The 25,581-nt window shown below is 43.0% G+C and overlaps 1 protein-coding gene across 1 annotated transcript in view; it reads left to right on the top strand.

Annotated features, from left to right (window-relative positions):
* The window catches only part of Cntnap2 (contactin associated protein 2), a 1,597,185-nt gene that overhangs the window by 1,289,889 nt on the left and 281,715 nt on the right, over positions 1–25,581 (top strand). Inside the window, exon 15 of the mRNA XM_048340407.1 lies at positions 1,992–2,119. Coding sequence (XP_048196364.1) covers positions 1,992–2,119 — 128 coding nt within the window. The remainder of the gene's footprint in view (positions 1–1,991; positions 2,120–25,581) is intronic.

The following is a 25,581-nucleotide window of genomic DNA, read 5'->3' on the forward strand; positions in this document are numbered from 1 at the left end:
GCTCCTATGTACTACTGAAAATGGTGGTTACTTTGAGCAGTGGGTATTTCCAGGGATTTCTTTTGCTCTGTATAAGATGGAAGATGGGCCAGTGTTAAGTAAAACACTGCAGATAACTCTGAGCTTATGACTTACGTGTAACTTCAACATTTCAGACTAACTAGAGGCATTGTTTTCTTCTTTCATCTTTTATTAACATATATGTTAATTGTACCAACTAAAGGATTTCATTCTGACATTTCTATATATGTGTGTAATGCGCAATTGTTTTCATCCCATCTGTAAGTCTTTCTTTCTTGTTTCCTTTTCTCTTTCCCCCTTCACATCCCTAAGTAACCCCCTTTTGATTTTCTTTTCTGGTACTGAGGCTTGAACTCAGGGTCTTGACCTCTTGCTTAGCTTTTATGTCTGTTCAAGGCTAGTGCCTTACTACTTGAGCCACACCTCTATTTCAAGATTTTAGTTGTAGATAAGAGTCTTACAGACTTTAGGGCTGGCTTCAAACCCAGATCCTCAGATCTCAGCCTCCTAAGTAGCTAGGATTCTGTAAGTGAGCCACTGCTCCAGGGTCTGCTTTTGCTTTCATGACCTTTTGATTCACCTTATCTATAAAAAAAAAATGAAATTTTGGTGGCCTTTTATTAACATGATGTTTTTTGGAGTGCTTAGTCTTTCCTTATTTTTAATAGAAAGTCCCAAACAGGATCTTGATAGTCCAGATTCAAATTCAGACATCAAATTTGACTCAACTATATATGAGGTGGTGACCAAAATAAATTCCTTAATTCATTCTTGCTGTCAGTAAGCTGGGCATAAAAATGTACATGAGTGGGCTGGGGATATAGCCTAGTGGCAAGAGTGCCTGCCTCGGATACACGAGGCCCTAGGTTCGATTCCCCAGCACCACATATACAGAAAACGGCCAGAAGCGGCGCTGTGGCTCAAGTGGCGGAGTGCTAGCCTTGAGCGGGAAGAAGCCAGGGACAGTGCTCAGGCCCTGAGTCCAAGGCCCAGGACTGGCCAAAAAAAAAAAAAAAAATGTACATGAGTAATGAAAGTGCTGATAAGATGTTTCTTGTTAATTTTATTGTTTCATTGTTGTTGATGTTGATATTTTAAGACTGGCACATGATAAAGTCCAAGCTAATGGAAAATCCTCAATCATCTTCCTTCAGATTCTTGAGTAACTTGTGAGCTAATAAATATCTATCATCTCTGATATGAATCTATTTTTCTTACAAAATAATTGAACACTTAAAAGATTCAAACCTGTGCTAAAAGCATGTATTTATAAGATTAACATAAGCATTTAAAATTGCCATTTCTAACTTCTAAAAGATATAGTATTTCCTATAAGGTTACTTACCCTACCCTTTGAGCAATGAAATGACATAATTATTGAAGAGTTCCAAACTTCTGTTTCTTACAATACTCTTACCTTGTCCCAAGATTCATTATCAGGCAGTGACTTTACTGCTCATGGTACATGTACAAGTACGGGCAAGGACCCTGAGCAAACAGCATCCTCTGACATTGCTGGTAGATGTGTAAGTTGGTATAAGACCTTGGAGAAACTGCTTGAAACCCACGAAACCCAAACCCAATTTAGAGCCAGCATTCCTAGCTCGGAAGTAAAAGGGGTTTTTAATCTATGATTCAAATGACTTTACCACAAGTTTCCGTTAACTCTACATGTGCACTTGGAGCCTGCACTTTGGTTACTCTGAACCTAAAATAGTATATCACATATTGGTTGTGAATTCTGGAAATCTTATGGTTGCTTGTGTGTTTCTGAAGAGGAATATGCCAGAGTTGCTTCTAAACCATACACTGAGAGCGTGCCAAGGACAGGCCTGGAGAACTCTGGCTGAGAGTTTCCTCAGTCACTTTCTGAGCAGTAACTGAAGCGGCATCAATAGTTTGAACAATGATGGAAATGCAGGACTCTGACTCCATCTCATCATCCTTTTCTGTCTTCCCCTCTCATTCAGGAGGAAGGATGCTGGCTTCTTATCCTACAAAGATCACCTGCCAGTGAGCCAGGTGGTGGTTGGAGACACCGACCGGCAAGGCTCAGAAGCCAAGCTGAGTGTGGGCCCCCTGCGCTGTCAAGGAGACAGTAAGTTTGGCCAGCAGCTGTGGCTTGCACATTCCTATCCAATTCCCGTGATGCTTCCAGGCTTCTGAATGGATGTAAGAAATAGATCGGCGGATTGGCATTGGTTTCTCTTGTAGAAGCATCACATGACAGGAGCAGAGCCAAGTAGAGAGCTAGATAGGCCGATATGCCCAGCAGAGGGCAGCGAGCACCAACTCTCCGGCACATGGGCCAAGACTCAGACATAAAATATGGATATCCATCTTCCTTGTGTGTTCCTATGTCACAAGTTTGACTACCTAGGTTTATGGTAATATAAATAGCAATGCTAATAGCGCCAGTCAGCAGCTGGGATTCCACTGAGTGCTGCTGTTAATGCCATTAGCGTGACTATTTATATCACCATAAACTGTGTTTTATGGTGATATAAATAGTAGCATTATGGTTTAATGTATCATTGTAAACTTGGATTATGACCATATAAAGTTTGACATTATTGCTATCAAACTTCATCATCATCAAAGCTTGATGGTCCCTTCAAAGCCAAAGATTGTTTTCTGTAACTGCTTCCTGCTTATAGGTGTTGGCAAGCCCAGAGAGGAATTGGGGGCCGCTAGGGTGGGCAGTGGGAGGGAGGTAAGGGAGTTAGGAGTGATGGCCCCACCTAATTAAGGGCACCATTAGGATTTTATGTCGTCTGATACCCTCCGGTGTGCTTTATGTGCGCTGGGAGGGAAGCAGCAAAAGGTTGCCATGGGGATTCTGCAATGAGCATCCTGGGCATCGTTTCCCCGTCTCCTGTCTGCACACGTGACTTGGGCGACTCTCCTGGGAGTTCTGTGCATCTTGTGCTGGTATGCCAGGCATTAGGAGACCCAGATTTCCACTCCCTGAATAACTGGCTCGCCTGGACACCTCAGGCAAGCTTCTCCATTTTCTGAGCGTCGTTGCTGAGCCGACCCCATGAGTCACAGAGGCTCCCAGGGAGCCCATCAAGACTTTTAGTGCCTGGATGTGAATTCCTCCTAGAAAAGCATTGTGTGAGATGCAATATTTTCACTACTTCTATAAATCAAGGGAGAATTTGACCGACTTGATCATAACGAGTTGAGGTGCCCTAACCAAGGTAATCATCCATGCTAACAGTTTTAGGACTTAGTAAAGTGAGGCCGTCTGCAATTAAGGAAGAGAACACAGAAGAATCATGGGGTTTGTACTGGTTTCCATTCTGACAGTGCAAGAATGAACACGCCACCTGTAGAATTGGTCAGAGGATATTGATCATGCATTTATTGAATAGTAATACTCCATTTGTCCAGTCAGTTTATATTAGAACTGTGCAGCAAAAAAAAGGAATCCTAAGTGCTTAAGAAAGAATATTATCATAAAATAATAATCAATATGCCTGTTTTAACAAATATACTGAGAGGGGAGCTATGATGTTCTCTACAATTGGGCCCTTGAGTGTTGTAGAATGAAAATCAATGTTGTTACATCACAATTATTTATTAGCGTGTAATGGAAAAAAAATCTCTAGCTTATCAATTCTAATTCTGAATTGAGCTCTGAGTTAGAGAACAGAGTCCCCTTAAGTAATTAATATACTTACAAAAGTTTCACTTGTGCAAACTTTTATTAAAATTTAATCTTAAAGGTAGGGCCCAAATGATAATAAATAGTATATGTTGGAGTGTATTGTTTTATAGCTGATTTAGGGTTGATCTTTCATAATCAATACACAAGTCCTCAGGAAGAATTTATCAGGAGTCTATTTTTGATCTATCACTCTGCTAGGTACTCTGGGAAATAAAAAAAAGGGAAGTTTAAATCATGTTTGAGAAATACACATGAAAAAAATATTGGAAAAACAGAACTTAATATTAGATTTTCTGGTATGAAGGTATTGCAATGGATGTTCAGGAAAGGAGTAATAAAAGGTGCATTTCAGGTAGACTTTATTTTCTTTAAGACAAAAGAGGGAAAGTATAGTGGTCAGTATCCATTTGAATGTCTACTCCAAGGCTGCTATTTCTAGAAACATCATCAGGACACGCACAGGATGAATGCTTTTCTGTGCGGGAGCATGCCATGGCTTTGTCCCCAGGCCTGGGAAGGAATGAAGCACCCCTGACAAGGCCAGGAGCTCAGTTTCCCAACCCCCATGTGAACCGTGGTCTTTGAAGTCTGCCACAAAAAAAAAAAAAACATTTCAAGGGATGTCACAAAAAAGATGCATTGACAAAGGAGAAAGCCAGCAGCAAATAATGATTTAGCAAAGCAGGACAATAGAAAATGCAAAGCAGCGTGTCCCCTGCCTGCAGTGAGGTTAGCAGAGGGGTTCAAAATGGCCACCCTTGCTAAGGATATATTTTTGGACTTTGGTTTTTAGTGGGTTTTTGTTTTTTTTTTTACGTTTCCTGCCATTTTCTTTTGTTTTTAATTTTATTGTCAAGGTGGTGTACAGAGGGGTTACAGTTACATGCATAAGGTAGTGAGTACATCTCTTATGAAACTTGTTCCCTCCTCTCTCATTTTTCTCCCACCTTCTCTCCCCCTCAAACCCACCCACTCGAGTTGTACAGTTCATTTCCAACATACTGCCTTGTGAGTATAGCTGTTGCGTTGGTTCGCCCTTTGTACTTGGTCTTACCGTTTTGATGTTTCCCTTCTCTTCCCTAATTCAGATAAACGTATATACTATAATACCCAGGGTACCAAAATCAAATACAGTGACAACAGGGTATAAACCATAGGAAAGAAAAAAGAAATAATTTCACATAGTACATTAAAAATAACAACAATGAAAAAAACTCTTATTTCCTTATCTAAGAGTTCATTTCCCTTAGCTTCATCTTATATGATCGTGTATACATAGCTATTGAGCTATTGTGATCCTCTGCTAGGATTATCCTAGATGTATTGTAATTATTACCAATGAGGGAAAACATGGGTCTTTGGGTCTGGCTCACTTCACATAATATGATTTTTTTTTCAAGTTTTTCCATTTCCTTACGAATGGAGTGCTGTCATTCTTTCTGATAGAAGCATAGAATTCCATTGTGTCCATATAGCTCATTCTCTTGATCCATTTATCTACTCAGGGGCATTGGGATTGGTTCTGTATTTTAGCGATGGTAAATGATGCTGCAATGAACATCATTCTGCTGGTAGCTTTAGTGTGGCCTTGTTTGTGATCAATTGGGTAAATGCCCAGAAGCAGAGTTGCTGGGTCATAGGAGAGCTCTTTGTTTAGTCTTTTGAGGAACCTCCACACTGCTTTCCAGAGTAGTTGAACAAGTTTACACTCCCACCAACCGTGTAGTAGCATTCCCTTTTGGCCACATCCCCACCAGCATCTGTTGTTATCCGTTTTCTTGATAATAGCCATTCTAGCTGGGGTGAGGTGAAATCTCAATGTTGTTTTGATTTGCATTTCTTTTATGACCAGAGATGTTGAGCACTTCTTTATGTGTCTATTGGCCATTCTTATTTCCTCTTAAGTGAGTCTTTAAATCTTCCGCCCACTTATTGATGGGGCAATTGTTTCTTTGAGGATTCATTTTGGGGGGATTTAATTTTTTGAGTACTCTGCCACTTAAGCCACAGTGCCACTTCTATTTTTTTCTGATTAGTTTATAGGAGATAAGAGTCTCACAGACTTTTCTGTCTGGACTGGCTTCCAAGTGCAATACTCAGATCTCAGCCTCCTGAGTAACTAGGATTACAGGCATGAGCCACCAGTGCCAGTCTGAATTTGGCTTTTTAAAGTATTTTTAAATTATTTATCCTTGCCCTGTTGTCTCGTCCTATTATATACCTCAATCTCCATATAGTTGTGGCATTATAGTTTGAGTATTTTACCTGGTGCATAATAAAAAGAATAGCAAAGTCACTATTTAATTGCAATTATGAATAATGCTGTGTGTCTGTGTGAGAGAGAGAAAGACAGAGAGAGAGAGAAGAGAGGACTGAGAGCTTTACCCTTTTTCCAGGCATCAGAGAGCAGGACCTGTCCAGGTAGTAATCAGTGGTCAGTACTTGTAGGCCTACACATATTTAAGAATGTTCTGGAATGGGTGCAGGAGTGCTGAAGTGTTCTTGTTTTACACGTCTGCCCTCCTTGGATACTCACAGCCCCATATGAGATGTGGACTGCAAATATTAGCATTTCTATAGTACAGATGAACAAAATACTTCTTTGAAAATGGCATATGCACAAAAATTTCTGATCACTCAGCCTCCCAGTGGGAAGATGGAGCAGAGAATAGAAAAGCAAAGTGAGCATCGTTTTCTTAACTCCACTCTTTTCCTTCTCTCAGTGCTTGATTAAAATGTCTTAGGAAATATGCTTGGGTTTTATCACAAACCTCACTTGCCACATCAGTTAACATAAATGCTATGGGAAGGGAAGTTAACCTCACATAATTTAAAACATACTATAGCACATTTATCCCAGCTTTTATAGAGATTAACTTATTTTGTGTTGTTCACTGAGGCCTGTTCAGAACTACCATTTAGAAAATCGAATTCCATTGTTGAACAATGTCTTTCTCCAGTTGAGAAGCTGAATGATGGATGCTCCCAGATGCCTCTTCAATTAGGCCTCAGTTCTATCCCTTAGTTTCAGAGAATGAAATCATTTTTGTAGGCTCTACCCAACCATTTCAGTAGACTTGGTTGATTTCATCATGCCTGCTGAGTTTCGTTTTTACATTGATTCATCTGAACTCATAGACCCATATAATCAAAATGCTAAAGAAAATCAGTGGGTTCCACTCAGGGCTGTTACATTTCCCATAAAGCACTCTGAAATGCATATGCTCTGACACTTTTTTCCCCAAATACATCCAAATGGAAACCTCTAATCTAAATGAAACTGCAAGTGTGGCTGGTGATGGATGGTTTGCTAAGATAAAAAGTGCAAAGGAATTACAAATTCCTCTGTTAAATCACAAGAACTCATAGGGGAAGAAATAGAAGTGCTGAAGAGAAGAAGAGAAGGAAAACCCATACTTGGGTAGACATTGTCTTCAAACTTAAATATGTGATCCTTCTTGGCTGTGGCTACTACAGTTCCACAGAATAAAAGATTTCCATTTTTTGAAGATGGAAATCCTATTTGTACTGTATATAGAGGCTATAATTAATTGAAGGAATGTAGTATTTGCTGTATAATTGTTTTGTTCTCTGCCATATGAAGTAGAGATTTACCATCTTGCCTCTAGGGATATAGACTTTAAACAATTAATTAGGAGCAAGTATGCTGCAAAAGCAAGTGTTTTGGGTAAACATAGGTAGAAACAACTTAGGAAACTATGTTGTATTCAATGACTACTTCCACATCCGTGCCATAAACCTGCTCTGGCTCTAAGAACTGAGAGGCAGGACACTTGCATCACACACTGGAGGTTTAAAATATAAATTCAATTTCTTAGAGCTGTAAAGTTGACTCCGAAGCAAAGAAGAGAAGGCAAGCCAGGAAGCATCTCCAGATCAGGAGACTCAGGGGCAGAGACAAAGGAGAAAGGGAAGGAGAGGACGATGGTAATAGAGTCAAATCCAAATGACAGTGAGCATTTGTTCTTTGGGAATGTAATCCTATGTGCCACAATAATAGAAAGGCTGTGCTCTCTTAACTATAGTAATTTTGCCAGGACCCATACCCTGCCAGTCCCCTACCATGTGAACAAGAAGGTAGCTGGGTCCATATGTTGCTTTTCCATGTGTCAGGGTCTCTAGCCCCCGCGCTCTCCTGACCTGCGGGAGAGATGGGGAAACACACCCTAACCAGGCAAGCCAAGAAAAGGAAAGGGTTGACGGACCGCCCACACCCAGCCCTCCCTCACTGGAGGACAACAGACAGTCCGGAGCTAAGTCAGTGCAAAGTCTAGTTTATTGAGGTAGATCCTTCTATTAAATAAGGCACAGGAGCCAATCAGGTCAAAGATCAGCAGGAAGGGGAGGGGTGCACGTGCACCTATTTAGAGACTGTGAGAGGAGGCCCAAGTTGTCCATCAAGGGTGGAGGGCCGAGGGACCAATCCTAAGAGGCGGCCTAATTTTAGGTCACAGCCCACAGGACCGCCTCCAGGTTCACCATCAGGTGCCATCTTAGCCACACATGGTCCCAAGGCTGGGAGGCAGGGCCAGCTAGAACCGCCTTTCCGGGTTCCAGTGTAATAGCCACGTGGCCCCAGGGCTGGGAAACAGGCAGGGCCAGCTAACTGCCTCTGATGATGTAACATGCCCCGGCATGTTCCACATCCATAGATGAAGATTTTCAATCCATCGGAGATGATGTTAAGCTTAGAGTAGGAAAAGGGGGAAATGTTTCATTTGCTAAGACCTCAGCGTAAGATAAGCTCCTTCTTTTTGTCAATGCTTGGAAACTTTTCTAGCTGGTTGGCTTCCCAGGTGCCTAGGATTCTCTTCAGATTGCCTATCTGGCCAAATCCCACCAGAAACACCCAGCCTGCCTGCCCCCATATCTCAGCTTAGAATGCTACATCAGGGCAGTTGGATTTCATTAGGTCATACTTGACAGTCCAAGTGGATTGATGCATTCTGAACTGTGTAAGGAGAATCCTGAAGAATGCCTAATTGGGTAAAGGCAGCCTGCGGTATTACCAGCATGGAGGTTCACCTTCTCCCTCTTTCTACTCCAACCCTCATCACTTACTGCATTCCATTTACTTGAGATTGTCTTGACCTCATATGGCTTTTGTGTCATAATGATCTAGATTAAATTGGATCACTACCAATACCAATGTGCTACCAATGTGCTGAGAACATGCTCCTGACTTTTCTCCTTTCTCTACTTCTTTTCATAGTCAGACATACAGATATATAATATACATTAATATGAATTGTTGGATATAAACACATAGATATATATTTATACTAATAGATGACACAGACATATCAAGTACAGCTCAAACAGGAACAGAGAACTCTTTGTCTTCCATTCCTAGGGAAGAAGAGTCTCAGAGATCAACCAATGTAGACAGATGAGGGAAGTGGATCTCAGGAGATTAAATGAGGTCTCACAGCTAGTCTATGACAAACACATGGACAGATAATTTGACACAAACCTGGGGTCATGATCCTTGCTGAGACACAAGAGGACTCACCTCTGACCTTGGGTCCCTGCCTACCAACTGTGAAGTGGTGCCATAATGTATCACCAGGTCTTCTGATTGTACCTTACTGTGAGATCAACAGTAATATCTGGTTTTTTCCTTTACACGTTCTAGAATTTAGGGGTTAAGAGGGTAGTGAGTGGAACATGAGAGGGTAGAGCCTGATGTGATAGGCAGACACTATTGACTTCGATTTTATTCTTAATAATAGATCTCAATCTCTACTGTTGTTGCCATGGGCTACTAACTGGGGAGCCAGTCCTGTTCAGAACAAGTAGAAAATGGTGATATTTCCCCTATCACAACATAGGCTTATTCCTATTAAAAGATTGAGCTGTGGGAACATCTCAGGTCAGCTCCAATTATAAAGGAAGCAGCTTTTTTTAATAGAAGGGAGCCTTCCCTTTTATCTCTCCTACGATACAGTGCCTCGAAACAACTGGAAGAGATGCCAAGTACCCCAGAGAGGAATCAGTTCTCTAAGATCATTGGGCCACTCAATTTCAGCTGTAAGTTCACTATTCAAATGAGTTTCAATGTGAGTTACAATTGGAAGTTGGAGTTCTGCAGGATTTGTGTATCTAGCTTCTTTGTCCATCCTTTTGAGTACTGCCTGTGCTTAGAGGAATGACATTCCGTGGGAGAGGAGGAGACAGTGTAAGGGGGACCCATGTCCAGGCTTGATTCCGGTGATCCATCAGGGCTGCTAAGTCCTGGTGCTTCTTGTCCTCTCCCTGAGCACCTGAACCCGGCTCTTTGCAGATGTGACAGCATCCTCAGCCACCAAAAGGAAGTTGTCTTTCTGTAAATCAAATCCTCAAAGTTGGGTTCCCGCACAGAACTCTCCAGGCCTCTCCCAGTATCTCCAGAGGAAACTGAGGCTTGGTCCATGGATTCTAAAACTTCCTAGTGTGAAGCACATTTAGAGTTGAGAAAACACGAAGTGAAAGGGGTCCTAACTTTCTCCGGGTTCCAGTTCTGGAATTGAATTCGATCTAAAAGCCTTTAGGAGAAAAATGCCAACACAACCTCCATCCTAGAACTGTTTCCATGCCAGTGATGGTGAATCATTTCGCAAAGCAGAAGGGGTGAGCATGGGAGTTTGGATGCCTGGTAAGAGTGTGAGGGTAACGTTTGGAGAGCTTATATTACAATGTGGTTCAAATTTTAGAGTTCTTAGCAATCACCTAAGGTGTTATCAAAGTGTAGGTTTTGAGCTGGGTCTGATGGCAAATTACATGCCGGTAATCCTGATGTGCATGAGGCAAAAATGGAAGACTCTTGAGTTCCAAGCCAGCCTGAGATGCACAGTGAAACCTGCATGAAGAGATGTCGATTCTGACATGGGACACCCAAGCTTTCCCACACTCAGAGTAGCCACATTGCAAGACAGCATCAAGAGCACAGGCTGCCTTACACATGAAACCTTAACCCCCCTGTACTTCACTTCGACAATAAAGAAAAAAAAAAGAGCACAGGCTTTGGAATCATGAATTTCTGGGTCCATGTCCCACGTCCCTACCAGCACCTTGTGCCTTGGACAAGCTCCTGATCCTGTCTGGACATCTGTCTCCCACTCACATCCTTCCCCCCCCCATGAAAATGAGAGTGTTGTCACAATGTCACTGAAGTGGTTCCCATAAAGCTGTTACCAGTGCTCGGTGGTCTAAGCATTGGTGGCCACCATCCTTAGTGTAGTCATTCATTTTGTGAAGATTTGGCAGGTGGGATATCAGAACATCTCTTCCCTTCTGCTTGTCATATGGTCATCCTTCTGTCCTCTGTGTCTGTTCTTGGGGATCCCCTGCATAGCGTCATAGCTGAAAGTTGGCAGCCAGGCATTCTGCCTCCCTACAATGTGGAAGTGGAACAGACAAAATCTGCTCAGGGCTCAGCCAGTGTGCTGCCTCCCAGGGGTCCTGTTCTTCCTTGCAATCAATGCCCCTTTCTCTTCTTTCTCTTCTCCTTGGCTGAGTTGAAATAGAGCCTCTCCTCTTTGCTGCAGTCTTCCGTAACTCCCTCAGAGAACTTGGAAGTCCCCACAGAACACACTTAGAACCCAGCCATGCCACCAGTGACAATCACAGACAGCCTGCCATCTAGGGCAAGGAGTCAGCAAACACTGTCCAAGTAGCACCCGTAGGAAATATTGTAGGCTTGGGGGACCTCTAGTCACCTGCACAACTACTCAGCCCTGTTGCTCCAAAGCTGCCCTAGGCAAGGTGTAAACTAATGGGCATGGCTGGGTTCCAGTAGAGTTTCATTGTGGAAACAGATGGCAGACTACATTTGTCCTGAGGCTCCCTGAGTTTCTGTTACTGGAAACTAGCAATTCCACTTCTAGCTTTTTTGGTAGTTTGTCAGAGGTAAGAGTCGCACAGACGCCCTGCCCAGGCTAGCTTCAAACCATGACCCTCAGATATCAGCCTCCTGAGTAGCTAGATGGGTTATAGGTGTGAGCCACTGGCACTTGGCTCCAACCACTCCTAAAATACAACCCACCCCCCTTCCACAGGCCCTGCCCCACCTGCTCCTCCCACCAGCTACATTGTTCTGGTATCTACACCGTGCTATGCCGTCTGCCATCTCAGGAGCTTTCACTACTGATTTGTTTTTTTGCTTGCTTGGAACTTTGCGCCCTCGGGCTTTATCTGGGCTGGCTCCTCCTCACAAAGGTCTCAGATCTGACATGATCTCCTCTCTAAGACAGCTTCTCCACCTCGCCAGCAACCACAGCCACCCGTATTCACGGCTCACCTTGGACTGAAGCCCCGAAATCCCTGAGCCAAAGTAATTTGTCTCTGCTCTTAAGTTGTTCACTCAACTATCTGGTAGAAATGAGGAATATTTTCCCTGCCAAAGACCATGGGGTACATGTAACCTTGTCCACTGGTCATAGATTCTCTGTATTTTGCTTTAGAACCTGATGCTAGACTTCACCTGGGCCAGGAGCTTTCCTGGGCTGTGGGAACTGGGCATTTCCCACCCCTGTGAGGCGATGGTGAATGTATTAGGGGTTCCCATCATCTCTTCAGGTCAATAATTCACTAGGATAACTAAGATAACCCTGGGACCTGATTCAGTTACATAGTGAAGAACACAAGTCAAGCCTTGCCCAATGAGGAGAAGTATAGGGCAAGGCCTGAGAGTCTGAACACAGAACTTCTCCGTTCTCTTTGTTCAGAGTGAGAACTCATCTCTCTCCTGCCACATCAATGTGCATGACTAACCAGCAAAGGCCCCTGGAGGTTCCACTGTTGCATGGTTTTTTTATTGGGATTTCATTCTGTATACCTGGCTGGCTGGTACACTGGCCATATACTTGTACTCAGCCTCCAAGGGGTTCGAAGTTCAATGCCAGGAAACTGGGAAGTAGTCCAGATAAACTATTTACTATGCATCAATCTCTTTTTCTTCTCTACTTGAATTATTATCAAACTTGTCCCCAACAATTGCTGAGCTCCTCAGGCAGAAGCCTATGTCCTATAGCCAAGGACCTTGTCTGCCACACTGGGGCTCTGGTGTGCCCATTAAATGAGTATGAATGGTTAAATAACCACAAAAGATTTTAATAAGCATTGTAGGTTAACAATGGAGGCAGTGCAGCGAGGTGTGTCATGATAAATTGCAGAAAACTTGCATAGACAATGCTTATGACGGGGGTCCGTGCAAGAAGCGATCATTTGATTTATATGCACAGCTATTTTTAACCTCAGCAAGATTTCTGCACATTTCTTTCATCCTAACTGAATGGATTTATTCCTCTGTAGCTTGAAAAATTCCTTGAATCCGATTATTATCTTCAAATTAAGCATGTATTTTTTTTAAAAAAATTTTTTGTCTAAGTTTTTATACCTTGGCAATTTTAAATTAAGATACACATGAACTATTAAATTTATAGAACTCATTGTTTAATCTAAATTAGATTAACCCTCCTGGTTGTTCAGAGACCTGAGTAAATGTTCCACATTTTTGTTTGTTCGTTTCTCAAGGTTATTACTGACAAAATACAATTAGTCAGTACTTCATACCTATTGTCAGAGAGCTAAGCTGTGAGCTATAAACTACCTCACTCCGGCATAATTAAAACTGTGTTCCAGTTCACCTATTTTATGATACCTACTTGGCTTTGCATAAAACTTCTTTGTACCACCTTACCTATGTGCAGGCCTTGGGAACTTGGGAACATTATTGAAGAAAACTTTAAATATAAGTCTGTTCACAGAATTTACTGACAATCCTGGAGTAGCAGTCTTATCATCAGGATGAAATAATACATAGTGAATATTGTAAACGCTACAGGAGAGTTTTATTACTTCTTTAAAATAAATCCTAATTCAAAATACATAAAATGTGTGTATTGCACCCAGGAAATAGTACATTTGAACTTGTATTGGTCTATTGAGATGATTACTGCTTTTTTAAATTATTGTTGTTATTGTTATTATTACATTTTATGCCAGTACTTTAGGTTGAACTCAAGACCACGCAATCTCACTTGTCTTTTTCATCTAAAATTGATACTATACCACTTGAGTCACACCTCCACTTCTGGCTGTTTACAGGTCAATTGGAAATGAGTTTCATGGACTTTTTAGACTGGCTGGTTTAGACTAGTCATCCTTAGATATCAGACTTTTGAGTTGCCAAGATTACAGGCATGAGCCGTTCACTCCTAGCTCTTTGGAATGGATATCCACTCCCAAACTAAGGAGAAAACGAATTCCAAAGTCTTACCCACACATTTTATCCTTGAATAAGTCTAAAGTAAACGAATATCTCAAAGCTGCTATGGGGGAGAAGAGGAAGGAGTAGTAGTCGTTAGATTAAGACATCATCAGGGGCTGGGGATATGGCCTAGTGGCAAGAGTGCCTGCCTCAGATACACGAGGCCCTAGGTTCAATTCCCCAGCACCACATATACAGAAAACGGCCAGAAGTGGCGCTGTGGCTCAAGTGGCAGAGTGCTAGCCTTAAGTGGGAAGAAGCCAGGGACAGTGCTCAGGCCCTGAGTCCAAGGCCAAGGACTGGCAAAAAAAAAAAAAAAAAAAAAAAAGACATCATCAGGACTCGCTTTCAAGTCCCTGAGTGTGAACAGAAAAGCCAGCCTAAGCAAGGATTCCTTGGTTTTGTTGTTGCTATTGTTTGGCTTGGTTTGGACTCAGGACCCTCCATTTACAAGGCAAACACTTTACAACTTCAGCCATATACCCTTAGCCTTAAGATTACTTGGTTTTTGACAAAGAAATGTCTTGTTCCCATTGCAATTCTACACAAGTCTCCTGTGTTCAAAGCATAGAATGGGAGGACTCAACGATCTTTCCTGTAATCCCTATGACTAATTCGTTAATATTCTTTAATTCAGTTTTAGTAGATTATCCTAATCAATTTTGTTTTATAATATTTAGACCTTTAGGATTTAATTTTATTTTACTGAATTGGATTCACATTAAGACTTGAGCTTAAAGTAAGGCCTATTAACTAATGAAAATGAGAACTGTATACTGCAGGTGGTCTGTTCTGGCTTTCCATGGATGATCCTGAGAAAATAATACGAGTTCAAAAAAACAGGATTGCCCTGGAAACCACTCTTTCTTGAGATGCTTGGCTGACTGTCTTCTAGTTTGCCTAACAATACCAACTTTCCTCCAACTACCTCAACCTTCTCCATGCTAAAAGAATAGGACAGCCTGAATACTGGTGCCTCATGCCTGTGATACTAGCCACAGTATATCTGACAGAAAAGTCTCCAAGATTCTGTAGTAGTGGAAGAAGTGGGGCATTCATTGGTTGCATTGCACTAGTCATCATAGCTACAAGGGAAAGCCCAAAGTAGGCAGACTGCAGTTCAGGCGTGTGCCTGGCCAGTTAAGTGAAAGGCTGTATGATAAAGTAACCAACACACAAAAGCGAGGGAGAGGCTGGAGACGGGACTCAGTGGTCACGTGCCAAAAAGAAGTGAAAAAAAGAAAATGTAATAGATCATTTTAGTAACTAACTTCATCTCTAGTCATTGACTATGGATAGAAACTAGAGCCCAAGCATTTTATCTGGGAAGATACTAAATGTATCTTATTTCTTCGGGTACATTGTGCTTTATTTACGAAGTTAAAGAGAAACATTTCATCTTACGCCTTCAAATTTTCATATTCACACATGCACCAGGTTATTAGTTCAGCGTGGTGGATCAGTAGGAGCACTAAAATTTACTTTGCCTACAGATTTGACAGTTTGCTTGGTTTGCACTGCTTGTGTCTAGAGGCTAGGTGGGAAGTAAGGTCATGGGTCAGGGCAGTCTGTGCAACAGAGCAAATGCTGCAGCCTCACCCTGAGCTAGGGGAGAGAGGAAGAGCTTTGACCCCAGCCTTCGCCTGTGGTGACCAAACCCCATCTGACACGGGGCCCCCTGGAGAGCCCTGGGAGTGACACGCTGGTGTAGGGCTGTACTTACTACCCTTGTCCATCCTGGAGAGAGAAAGGATGGATGCTTAGAGTGGAAACGAGGTGAGATTTTGCACTGTGGATGACACTGACTGTCGCAAAACAATAACCAAGTACCTAGAGTGTACCTGGGCAGAATATCGTGGCCTTCTAAAGAAGTAGAGCGTCTTATCAGGTGTTCCACGGGATTCTCTCCATATCAGCAGATCAGCAGGACAGAAAAGCGCATTCTCACCTCCGATCTGGGATAGTCTGGGCTCAGCAGCTCCATTTTGTTTATGGGTTGTGCGCTTGTAATAACGTGCCTGCCTGTCTGAGCGGGTTTAGAGCCTTACTAATCAGTTCTGTCCTCTTTAAATCTTTGTCTCTTAAAATACACTACTAGGTCAATCGTGCACAGCAGGAAGTAGCAAGAAAAGCCCTACGATGTGCAGTCACAGTGTATAAGAACGCCCAGCAGCAGACTCTGTGTATGACAGGCATCATACAAGACCCTGGTGGATTGAGCTGAGGTTGTTTAGGGTAGAATGTGTGCTTAGCACGGGGGAAATTCTGAATTCGACCCCCTACCCTTGAAGACTATAATGGAACTGAAACCTGTTGGGCTCTGGCTATACCTTTAAGGGGCGGTCCCGAGAGGCCTGCCTCTTCCCCCACCCTGGGGCTGTGTGACTGTTAGCCACTCCCACCCCCTTCCGGGTCCAGAACCGGAAGAGGGAGCAAACCAGCCCCGCCTTCTGCCTCAGCCACGTGTGGATATCCTTAATGGGGCCGAGCTGAGCCCAAGGGGGCGGTTCTGTGGGCTGTGATCTCCGCCTCTGGGGGGAAGCTCCAGTGACATCACTGTGATGGACAGCCCTGATTAGCCTGTCGCTAATCTGAGCTAGCGACACCAGGTCCCTCCCCTTCCCACCGTCATTCCTGCTATAAATGTGCTTGCCCTTCCCTTTATTAAATGGAAGTTCCAGAAGCTTACCCCGAGACAGCCGTGTCGTTCTTTGGGTGTGCAAGGGGAGGAGGGGCATCTCGCGACTATGCACCGCCAAGGTTTGCACATTGGGCTGCACTCCAGCTTTCCCGGGGCGGGATACACGCAAGGGTGAAAGGGGTCCCGACAGAAACCTTCTGATTACTGGATGACATCATGACCATCCTAAGCGTGGTCATCCGATTCACCTGCTTGTGATGATGCTGGGGGAAAACAAGCCCACTTTATTGCCAGCCGTAGAAAGGAACAGCACGTACAGCTAAGCACAGCGCACAAGGCTTGAGAACAAACGAGCATGTTACGTGACTTACCAATCTACCACATTGTTGTACCAGAGTATACTCTCTCTGTTTCTATAAAAAGTGTACTGTAAGCAGGGCACCAGTGGCTCACACCTGTAATCCTAGCTCCTCAGGAAGCTGAGATCTGTGGATCAAAGTTCAAAGCCAACCCTGATAGACAAATTCACGCAACTCTTATCCCCAATTGAAACAACCATGCCCCTCTTTGTAGATAAGGTGTGACAGACATGCTCGACTCCCCCGACATGGAAATGACCCCCGGGGGAAGCTCACGGAACTCAGCGGTCGGAGGATTTTATTAGGTGCAGTCCCTGTCTGGCCTGTTCCCAAACCCTCTGCATCCAGAAGGAAAGCAGCTCCTGACTGCAAGCTGCCTGGCTTGAGTGACAGCTCAGGCCCAGTGAGGCAGGCTTTCTATTCAGTCGGCTCTCCTGAAATCCTAAGCCCAGGCAGTCCACGGGCTGTTCCTGTCTAGCACAGGAAGTGGTCTGTCTCCTTCCAGCAACGTTTGCACACTCAGCACACGTGCTATCCAAGCGCTTTCCCAGGAGTCCTGTCCCGTGACTCTATCTAGGGCTCCACTCCACGCTTTCCATTCGGCTTCGCTCCTTGCCTTCACTTCAAACAGCTCTCTAGAAGCCCCATACCCTGAGACGAAAAGCACAAAGATGAGGTGACTACCAGGTCTGGAACCAAATGTGTACCTTTTTACCTGGGGTTTCTACTGTACCCCTTTCCTGAGCAAGACCAGCTACATATCCTCAAAAGCCCACTGACGGTGAAAATGCAAGACAGCTTGCTGAAAAAAAAAAAATGATGAATTCCAAAGTAGGTAGCTAAACAGTAAGTCCTGCGTGGGACCCTGGCAAGCCAGCCCAGGTAACGCACTCGCGTTCCTAAAGGCTGGAGAAAATGCTCCGTCAGCCCTGGACCCTGGGTGCCCTGTGACAAGTGCATGTGTAAGGTTTTCAACCTCAGGAAGCATGTCTATGATAAAAATATAACTGTATAAGGAAGACTGTTTAATGCAGGAGTGGCTTATAAATACAGGCAAACCCATGTCGTATTGTTGAATGCTTGCTAGGTTTGATGATAAAAATTCCCTGGGGCACTTGTCAGCATGAAGATGACAGTCCCAGGCCCCTCCTCCCCCTCCCCCCACACACCTGTCCCAGACTTAGATTCAGATTCTCCAGACTGTAGCTCAGGATTCTCTTTTGAAGGTGTCTGGGGAAGATTTTACTAGTGAGGGAATGATAGAAACTTTGGCTAAGAACACAACATTCAGGGGCAGACAGACCTAAGCTCAAATCCTCTCCACTTAGCAGGGTGACACTGGGCAAGTTATTTAGCTTCACTGAGCTTCAAATTCCTCATCTGTAAAATACAGAGAATTATACTTGGTACAAAAGGTTGTTATGGGAATAAAATGAGACAAATGTATGTAAAAAGCTTAAAACAATGACTCGTACAGTAAGTTCACAATAACGGCAGTTGTAAGGATTATACAAAAAGACCTGATATGCTCTTGGAACAGTCATTTTGATAAAACTAGACGAATTCAGCTATAATGTGAATTACTGAAAACAGCCATTATTATCTCTATCAAATTAAAATCATTCAGACTGGGGGCCGGTGGCTCATGCCTATAATCCTAGCTACTCAGGAGGCTGAGATCTGAGGATCATAGTTTGAAGCCAGCCCAGACAGAAAGTCTATGAGACTTTTATCTCCAATTAATCACCAAAAAAACGATCTGGAAGTAGGGCCATGGCACAAATAGTAGAGCACTAGCCACTACAAGTGGTAGAGCAAATAGCTCAGGGAAATCCCCCAGGCTCTGAGTTCAAGCCCCAGGACCAGCACCAATGAAAAGATATTAAACTCATTCAGAAATAACTGAAACATAAAGAAGAGTCCATCATCACTGATGATAAACATTTTTGACTACTTGACACGGTCTGAATATTTGAGTTACTACCTAAAATTCATATACTGAAACCTAGTGATGAATGCCCTTAGCTTGAGGAAGGGAAGCCTCAAGGCGACGAGGCTGCCATCCTCGTGGGCTCTGCCCCTGTGAGTAGCACTAGTGTCCTTATTCGGCCGCAGAGTCCTCTGTCAGCCTTCTGTCACTGGATGTCACTGTGTGGGATCCAGAAACCAGCCCTCACCACACACACAATCTCCCTTGACCTTGGACTTCTCAGCTTCAGGAACAATGAGAAATGAATTCCCATTTCCTGATAAACCACACCGTTGATGGAACTTTGTTGTAACAACACAAACAGACTAAGAACCATCTGTGTCCGAGGCATTTCATAAGCTGCAAGACCCAGAAGCATTCAAGGAATTTAGGATTGGATTCTGAGTCAGATGGGAGAGGTGGAAAAATTCACCTCCAATGGAGGACCCATGGGCTCTGCTGAGCAGCATTCCAAGGGATGGACGGATGGAGAGAGTGAGGACAAAGAAAGGCCTTTTCCGTGGGGATTGCTAGGTGAGCAAAAGGCTCGAACTGAAGAATATTAAAAAATGATAGACCCAAAGCTTCCTATAGAAAACCATGTCCTAGGAAGCCCGAGACAAACATTTAAATGTAGAAAAATCTACAAATGCTGAGGAGTGAGAGGTGAATATAATATTCTGTAGACATGAGGAGTTTGTAAACCAAAAGTAGGAAGGGGTGAGTGGGAATCTTTGAAGATTTAATTTAATTAAAACATTCAGTTCTTCATTTATGTTCAATTACAAGAATTTATCCTCATGCCATTTATCTCTCTCTAATATGTGTTTTAAAAAATAAAAAGAGCATTGTGAACAGAGAAAACGAAGTAATTCAATCAAGGGCTCACAATAGGTCCACATCCAACAATGGTATACAATGCACACACATTTCAAAAACTAATTGTTGGATCCTCATAATAGAAATCTTTCCTTTTGAGATTTTTCCAAGCTCCTAACATTGGACAAGCAGTCTTAATCCATTTTCTGTCGCTATAACTAAACACACACACACAGACACACACACACACACACACACACACACTCACACACATTTAAAAAGAGTAGAGTTTCATTCAAGTCAAGCTTTTGAAGGCTGGGATAAGGCTCTACTGGGGAGCCGCTTCTTCCCCGTGGGGGACCCTGCAAGGGCCTAAGGCAGCTCAGGGCCCCATGTGGCAAGTGCTCAGGTCTCCCCTGCTTTCCTTACAAAGCCATGGCCCCGTCATTTCAGGAGCCCACCCTGTGACCTCGTTGCGTGGCCTCTGAAAGACCCTGCTTCCAGATTCCATTCCCCGAGGAAGGAACTCGCCTTGACCTTCCAGATTCTCCCGGCTCCCGGCAATACTTGGCTGAGGTGGCAAAGCTCGAGTCCCTGCCTCTGTCTTCACAGGCCCTTCCTCACTCTGTGTTGTGCATCCATTTCTGTATCTTATAAGGAAATACTCATTGGGTCAGAGACCCACTCCACTTCAGCATCTCATCTTGATCCTCACTTTCCTGGCACATGCAAAGACTCTCTTTCCAAATTGGATCACACTCAAGTTCTGCATGGATGTGAATTTAGGAGGTGAGAAGAATACTATTCAACCAGCTACAATACCCCCAAAATGAACTCCCTAGTGGACAGAGGGCGGAATCCACAGGAGGAACTCCCTAGACTTTGAGCCCTAGGATTGAGACTCTTGGCCCTTGACCAGGTTCTCAACACAGACAGCATAGATCCAGGTAGCACTGGACGGATCTCCCAAGAGTGAATCCCCAAGCCCAGGTCTCAGCAACCCAGCTGACACTCACAGTCCAGTCACCATTGCTACCACTACAGCCATTCCTTTTATTCTTATTAAAATTCATTGGTAGTATCTTGTGATAAGTGTGCTGTCAAGTGTAAGAAAACAGGGTGTCACAATTGCAGTAATTAGAGTAGCCAGATAAAGAATGTCATGACATACAAGAATTAGATCTCTTTTGCTTAAGGTGTCTTATACATGATGATGATAAAATGTGTGTGTATGTGCACTTACGCACACGTGTGCAGGTATTAGAATAGTAGAATTTGAACTTTCTTTTCTTTTCCCCAAGATGGATAAAGACACATGTCTACATGAAGACTTATGAAAGAACAGTGAGAAAAGCTATATGTGAATGAGTATCTGAACCTATGATATTTTTCTCTTTTAATAAGCACTGCACTTATTAAGCCATCTGTCTAGGTATTAGTTGTGGGGAAGACTTTTTAAATAAAATGCTTCCATTGGGCACATAGAGTTACAAGAACATTTCTGTATGATTTTCTGATTATATATATATATATATATGCATATATATAATATTCAAATTGGTTCTTTTTAACAGGTCAGCTGCTAAATACATCTCTTTTCCATTACATGGTGTTCAGAAATAAGCTTCAGAATTCATCTATTCACGATCACCTTGTATGTCATGGCTTTCCAAATGGATGACATTTTCTATATCTATACACTTTTTTATTAAACAAAAGTCATTTTATGCCTATAAAGACAATCCCTGAAAAAAAGAGCTCGCTAGAAAAAAAAAACCATTAAGTTCACAGATTCTCTCTTCATGGCTTACTGCCATCGTTCTGCACTTCAGTGAGCTGCAGGTGTGTTAATTATTACGAGAAAGGCAGAGTGCCTCCAAATCACTTCAAGACACAATCTGATGGTTTAACTATGTTTTCTCCTAAGTTCCCACACCTGTTCCCAGCCACATGTCTTCTGACTTGGGGAAATGATAAGCATATGCTTTTGTGACATGACAGCAAAATATTCACCAAGAGTTTCCTGAAGCTTTGACAGACTGAGTGCATAGTTAGAACAAGCTCTAAGATGGCACTTGAGTTATGATTTCTTTTATCTAGGACTCCTAGTGCTAGGGAAATGCTCCTTTTCACATGAACACCACATTCTGCATTCTGAATATGTTTCTTCTAATAAGTACACATGAGCTCTCTGTGTGTAGTTTGCACAGTACCGCTTTACTACAAGCATGTTTTGAAGCATCATGATGCAGATACCCCAGTAGTCCAAATTCTTCTAGCATTATACCAACCCTAGAATGTGACTTCTGATATGGGATAATGTCTTGTACTTTTAAGGGGTATTCTCAATTGATTGCTTTCCATAAGTGAGCTAATGATACATTTCCATGGTTACCACAGAAGATTTTCTTAAGAGTTGTGGCAGAATTAAACTTACCTTTTCAATCTTAAAATCAGTGATGGCAAAACTCAATTGCATGAGCACAACTGATTGTTCTCTCTGTTCAACTTGGCAGCATGATTCAGTTTTCAGGGAGCATATGCATACCTTTTAGGAAATATGAGAAACTTTGTTTTGTTGTTGTTGTTGCTGTTGCTGCTGCTGTTGTTACCCTTAGATGTGTTTCCCACATTGGTGAGGTTTTTTTTTTTTTGTCTTCTTCTTTCATGTGGAATCTCACCCAGCAAGCTCTCATAAGACAACCAATGAGCCAGTGAAGTCTCCATTTCAAATGTTGTACACAAAAAGCTTCTTTCATAGCTCTCATTCCTTAATATTTAATTAATATATTTCATCTTTCATCACAGATAGCCTCATTATTAGAGTCCAGTTAGAATTTTAAGTAGAACTCAAGTTTTGCTTAATGTTTCAGATAGAGAGAAAGTACCTGCCAGCGTGTCCCAGAAAAAAATAGATTTTGTTTTCAAAAAAAAAAAACTTTTAACTGAAGGTCCATCTCTTTTTAATTAGTTAATCCAGATAGTTAATGAAGCAAATATAGGCAAATTACAAAATAAATCAAGGTGCTAGAATCCACTGATGCCTCCTGGGAATATCCTCCTGGGGAGGATATTCCTTAATGGGTAGAATTCTGTTCCTCCTCATGTATTACCTCTAGGTTAACAACTGGTTAATCTCTTGGCTGACTCCCTATCTTTGACAGTTTGGATTACTAGAGCAAAATACCCATTGACTGAGTTGTTTATGATCCACAGAACTTTGTGTCATCTCTCACAGTTCTGCAGAAAGTCAGAGATCAGTGAGCCAGTGTGGTCAATTCTGGTTAGTGCTCTTTGCTGGGTTGTCAGCTTGATTCTTGTGTCCTCACATACTGTAAAGAATAAGCACTTCTCTTGGACTTCTGTTTTCATAAGGGCACTAATGCTGCCGGTGGGGCTCCATCCTCCTGACCTAAGCACCTCCCACAAGTCCTTCTTCGTAGAGGAAATCGGGGACTGTTTTCACAGATGCTCATGAGAGAGCACCAGCCCTCAATACAGAGCAGTGATAACAGGGCTGCTGGAAAGATGCCACAGGCTCTCTTGTGTCAAGAAATGGTGGCACCTAAAATTGCCAGTGAGCACCACTCTTCTCTCTTCTGGAATCTCTGCTACACAGCGACTCACCAAGCCTGTACCCAGTGAAGGAAGGGAGAGGTGCTGCGGGGTATTTGAATAGCTAAATGGCACCAGTGTGTCAGTATGATGAACTGGAAAATTGGAGGCTAAAGGTGAAGCAGTATCACACAAATGTCCCCTTAGGAAAACATGAATCTTATCAAAGGCTATGTGACCCATGGAGGACTCTATGGTAGTGGAGGGCTCATGTTTTGCAGTGAGCACAGGATTTTGCCGCTGGAATAATCCAGCACAGTTTAGAAGTCTTGCTGCTTGCCTACTGAGGAGACCTTTGTTTTAATTCAGGGGTGGTGCTCTCAAGCATGGGTTAGCTTGTGTAGCTATCTGTTTAGATATGGCCCTGTAGGGTTTTCTTTTTCTGGGATTCAGACATGCAAGAAAAATATTGCTTTTGATGCATGCTCATGAGAGCCAATGACCCTTCCGGACAGCACTGATTTAAAGTCTGTATTGCTTTTAAAATCCCAAACATATTTGTGATCCTAGGTAAAATACAAACAACACACAGGATATAAAAGGATGAGCCAAGCCAAACACTGATGACTCATACCTGTAATCCTAGATAATCAGGAGCCTGAGATCTGAGGATTCCCGTGGTTCAAAGCCAGCCCAGACAGGAAAGTCCATGAGAATCGTATCTCCAATTAACCACCAAAATGCTTGAAGTAGAGGTGCAGCTCAAGTGCTAGAATGCCAGCCTTGAGCAAAAAAGCTAAGGGAAAGACCCCTGGCCCTGAGTTCAAGCCCCAGTAATGGCATACACACATACACACACACGGTGAGTCAAATTCCAATATATCTCTTATATCCTTTGTATCTATTAAGTTGTTCTTTGTTACCACAGTTTGTGAAAACAGGATTGGAACCAGGCAGGGACAGGAATGTTAGCAAACTCAGGAAGCAGTAATACTGATGCATCCAAATAGAAACTATGAAGGAAAACAAAACAAAAACTCTGTAAGGAAGAGTCTATGCTTTATGCATGTAAGTTTAATAGCAACTTTCAGATCCCAGAGAAGGTGAGAAATAGGCCTGGGTTAAACTCCCAGACGCAAAAGCTAATGATAACGAGGTTTTGTCTTTGATTTGTTTGTTTTAACATGTGCTCAGAGGAAGAGAAAAGGAAAAGAATTGATGGGCAAAATCTCTAAATCATACTCAGCTCTTTCACAAAAGTGGTCAATTCAAATAATTTCAGCCCATTTTCTCTGAAGATGTTCATGGTAATCGGAGCGTTCAATGAGGGCTAAGCTTCACTGAGCACCAGATCCTCAGCCTCCCAGGATTACATGGAACATTCTGGCAAAGAAGTCCTAAGCTATTAAATCTTTTGCTCACGTGATCACGGGGAGCCATCTGTACCTCTGGTTTGCCTTGTGTAAACAGGGGGAGATGGTCCCTTCTGAGAGCAATTTCTGCAGGACACCTTGCTTGGCCCAAAGCTGCCCTTGCAGCAACAATGGCAGCAATAGCCGTTCTGTCCCCACGTGATACTCTTCATTATATAGTCTCTCTTCCTTGTGAGTACGTTGAGGAGCAATGCAAGTGGCATCCAACTGCTATCAACAAAACAGTTAATTCAGAAGCGATGGGGTTTGTTCATAGGACTTGGGGAATTTCTCCAATTGCCTCCATCATCTCCTGCAGTAGAAATATCATGGTCTTCCAAGTTAAGATAAATGCACCGTGCTCCTTGAGTAAGAGGCGTGACCGTCTCTGTCGTAAACAGTCCTTCGCATTGACAATGTGAAACAATCTGTCTCATTATCAGCCAGGCTGCAGCGAAGGCCCCGAGACGACAGATGGAATGTGGGCTTCTGGCTGGAAATCATTGTGGAATGTGAAAACGAACCCTATCCCTGCGCCTCTGGGAATGAGCGTTTGAGATGGGCTTTGGTCGGCTGAAAAGTTCATAGAGCAAGTGCTGGAGCAACAGACCGGGGTTATCAGGATGTCGAGAGTGTGGCTGGCCGTTGTAGGTGCATCTCTAAGTACTTTGTTCCAGGCTAAGTTGCCAGCTTTCTGAACCGCGTCACAATGACAAAGAAAGCTTTATCGGTGATTGCCACCCTTGAGTTGATGTTCTTAGTGAGTACAGGGCTCAGCAAAATGCCTGGGTCTTGTGCTAGAACTTGGATTCCTGTAATCCACAGGTCCCTCCCCTGAAGATGCCCACATCCTAATCTTCAG

The sequence above is a fragment of the Perognathus longimembris genome, chromosome 2 (assembly GCF_023159225.1).
Source record: "Perognathus longimembris pacificus isolate PPM17 chromosome 2, ASM2315922v1, whole genome shotgun sequence".
Taxonomy (NCBI): Eukaryota; Metazoa; Chordata; class Mammalia; order Rodentia; family Heteromyidae; genus Perognathus; species Perognathus longimembris.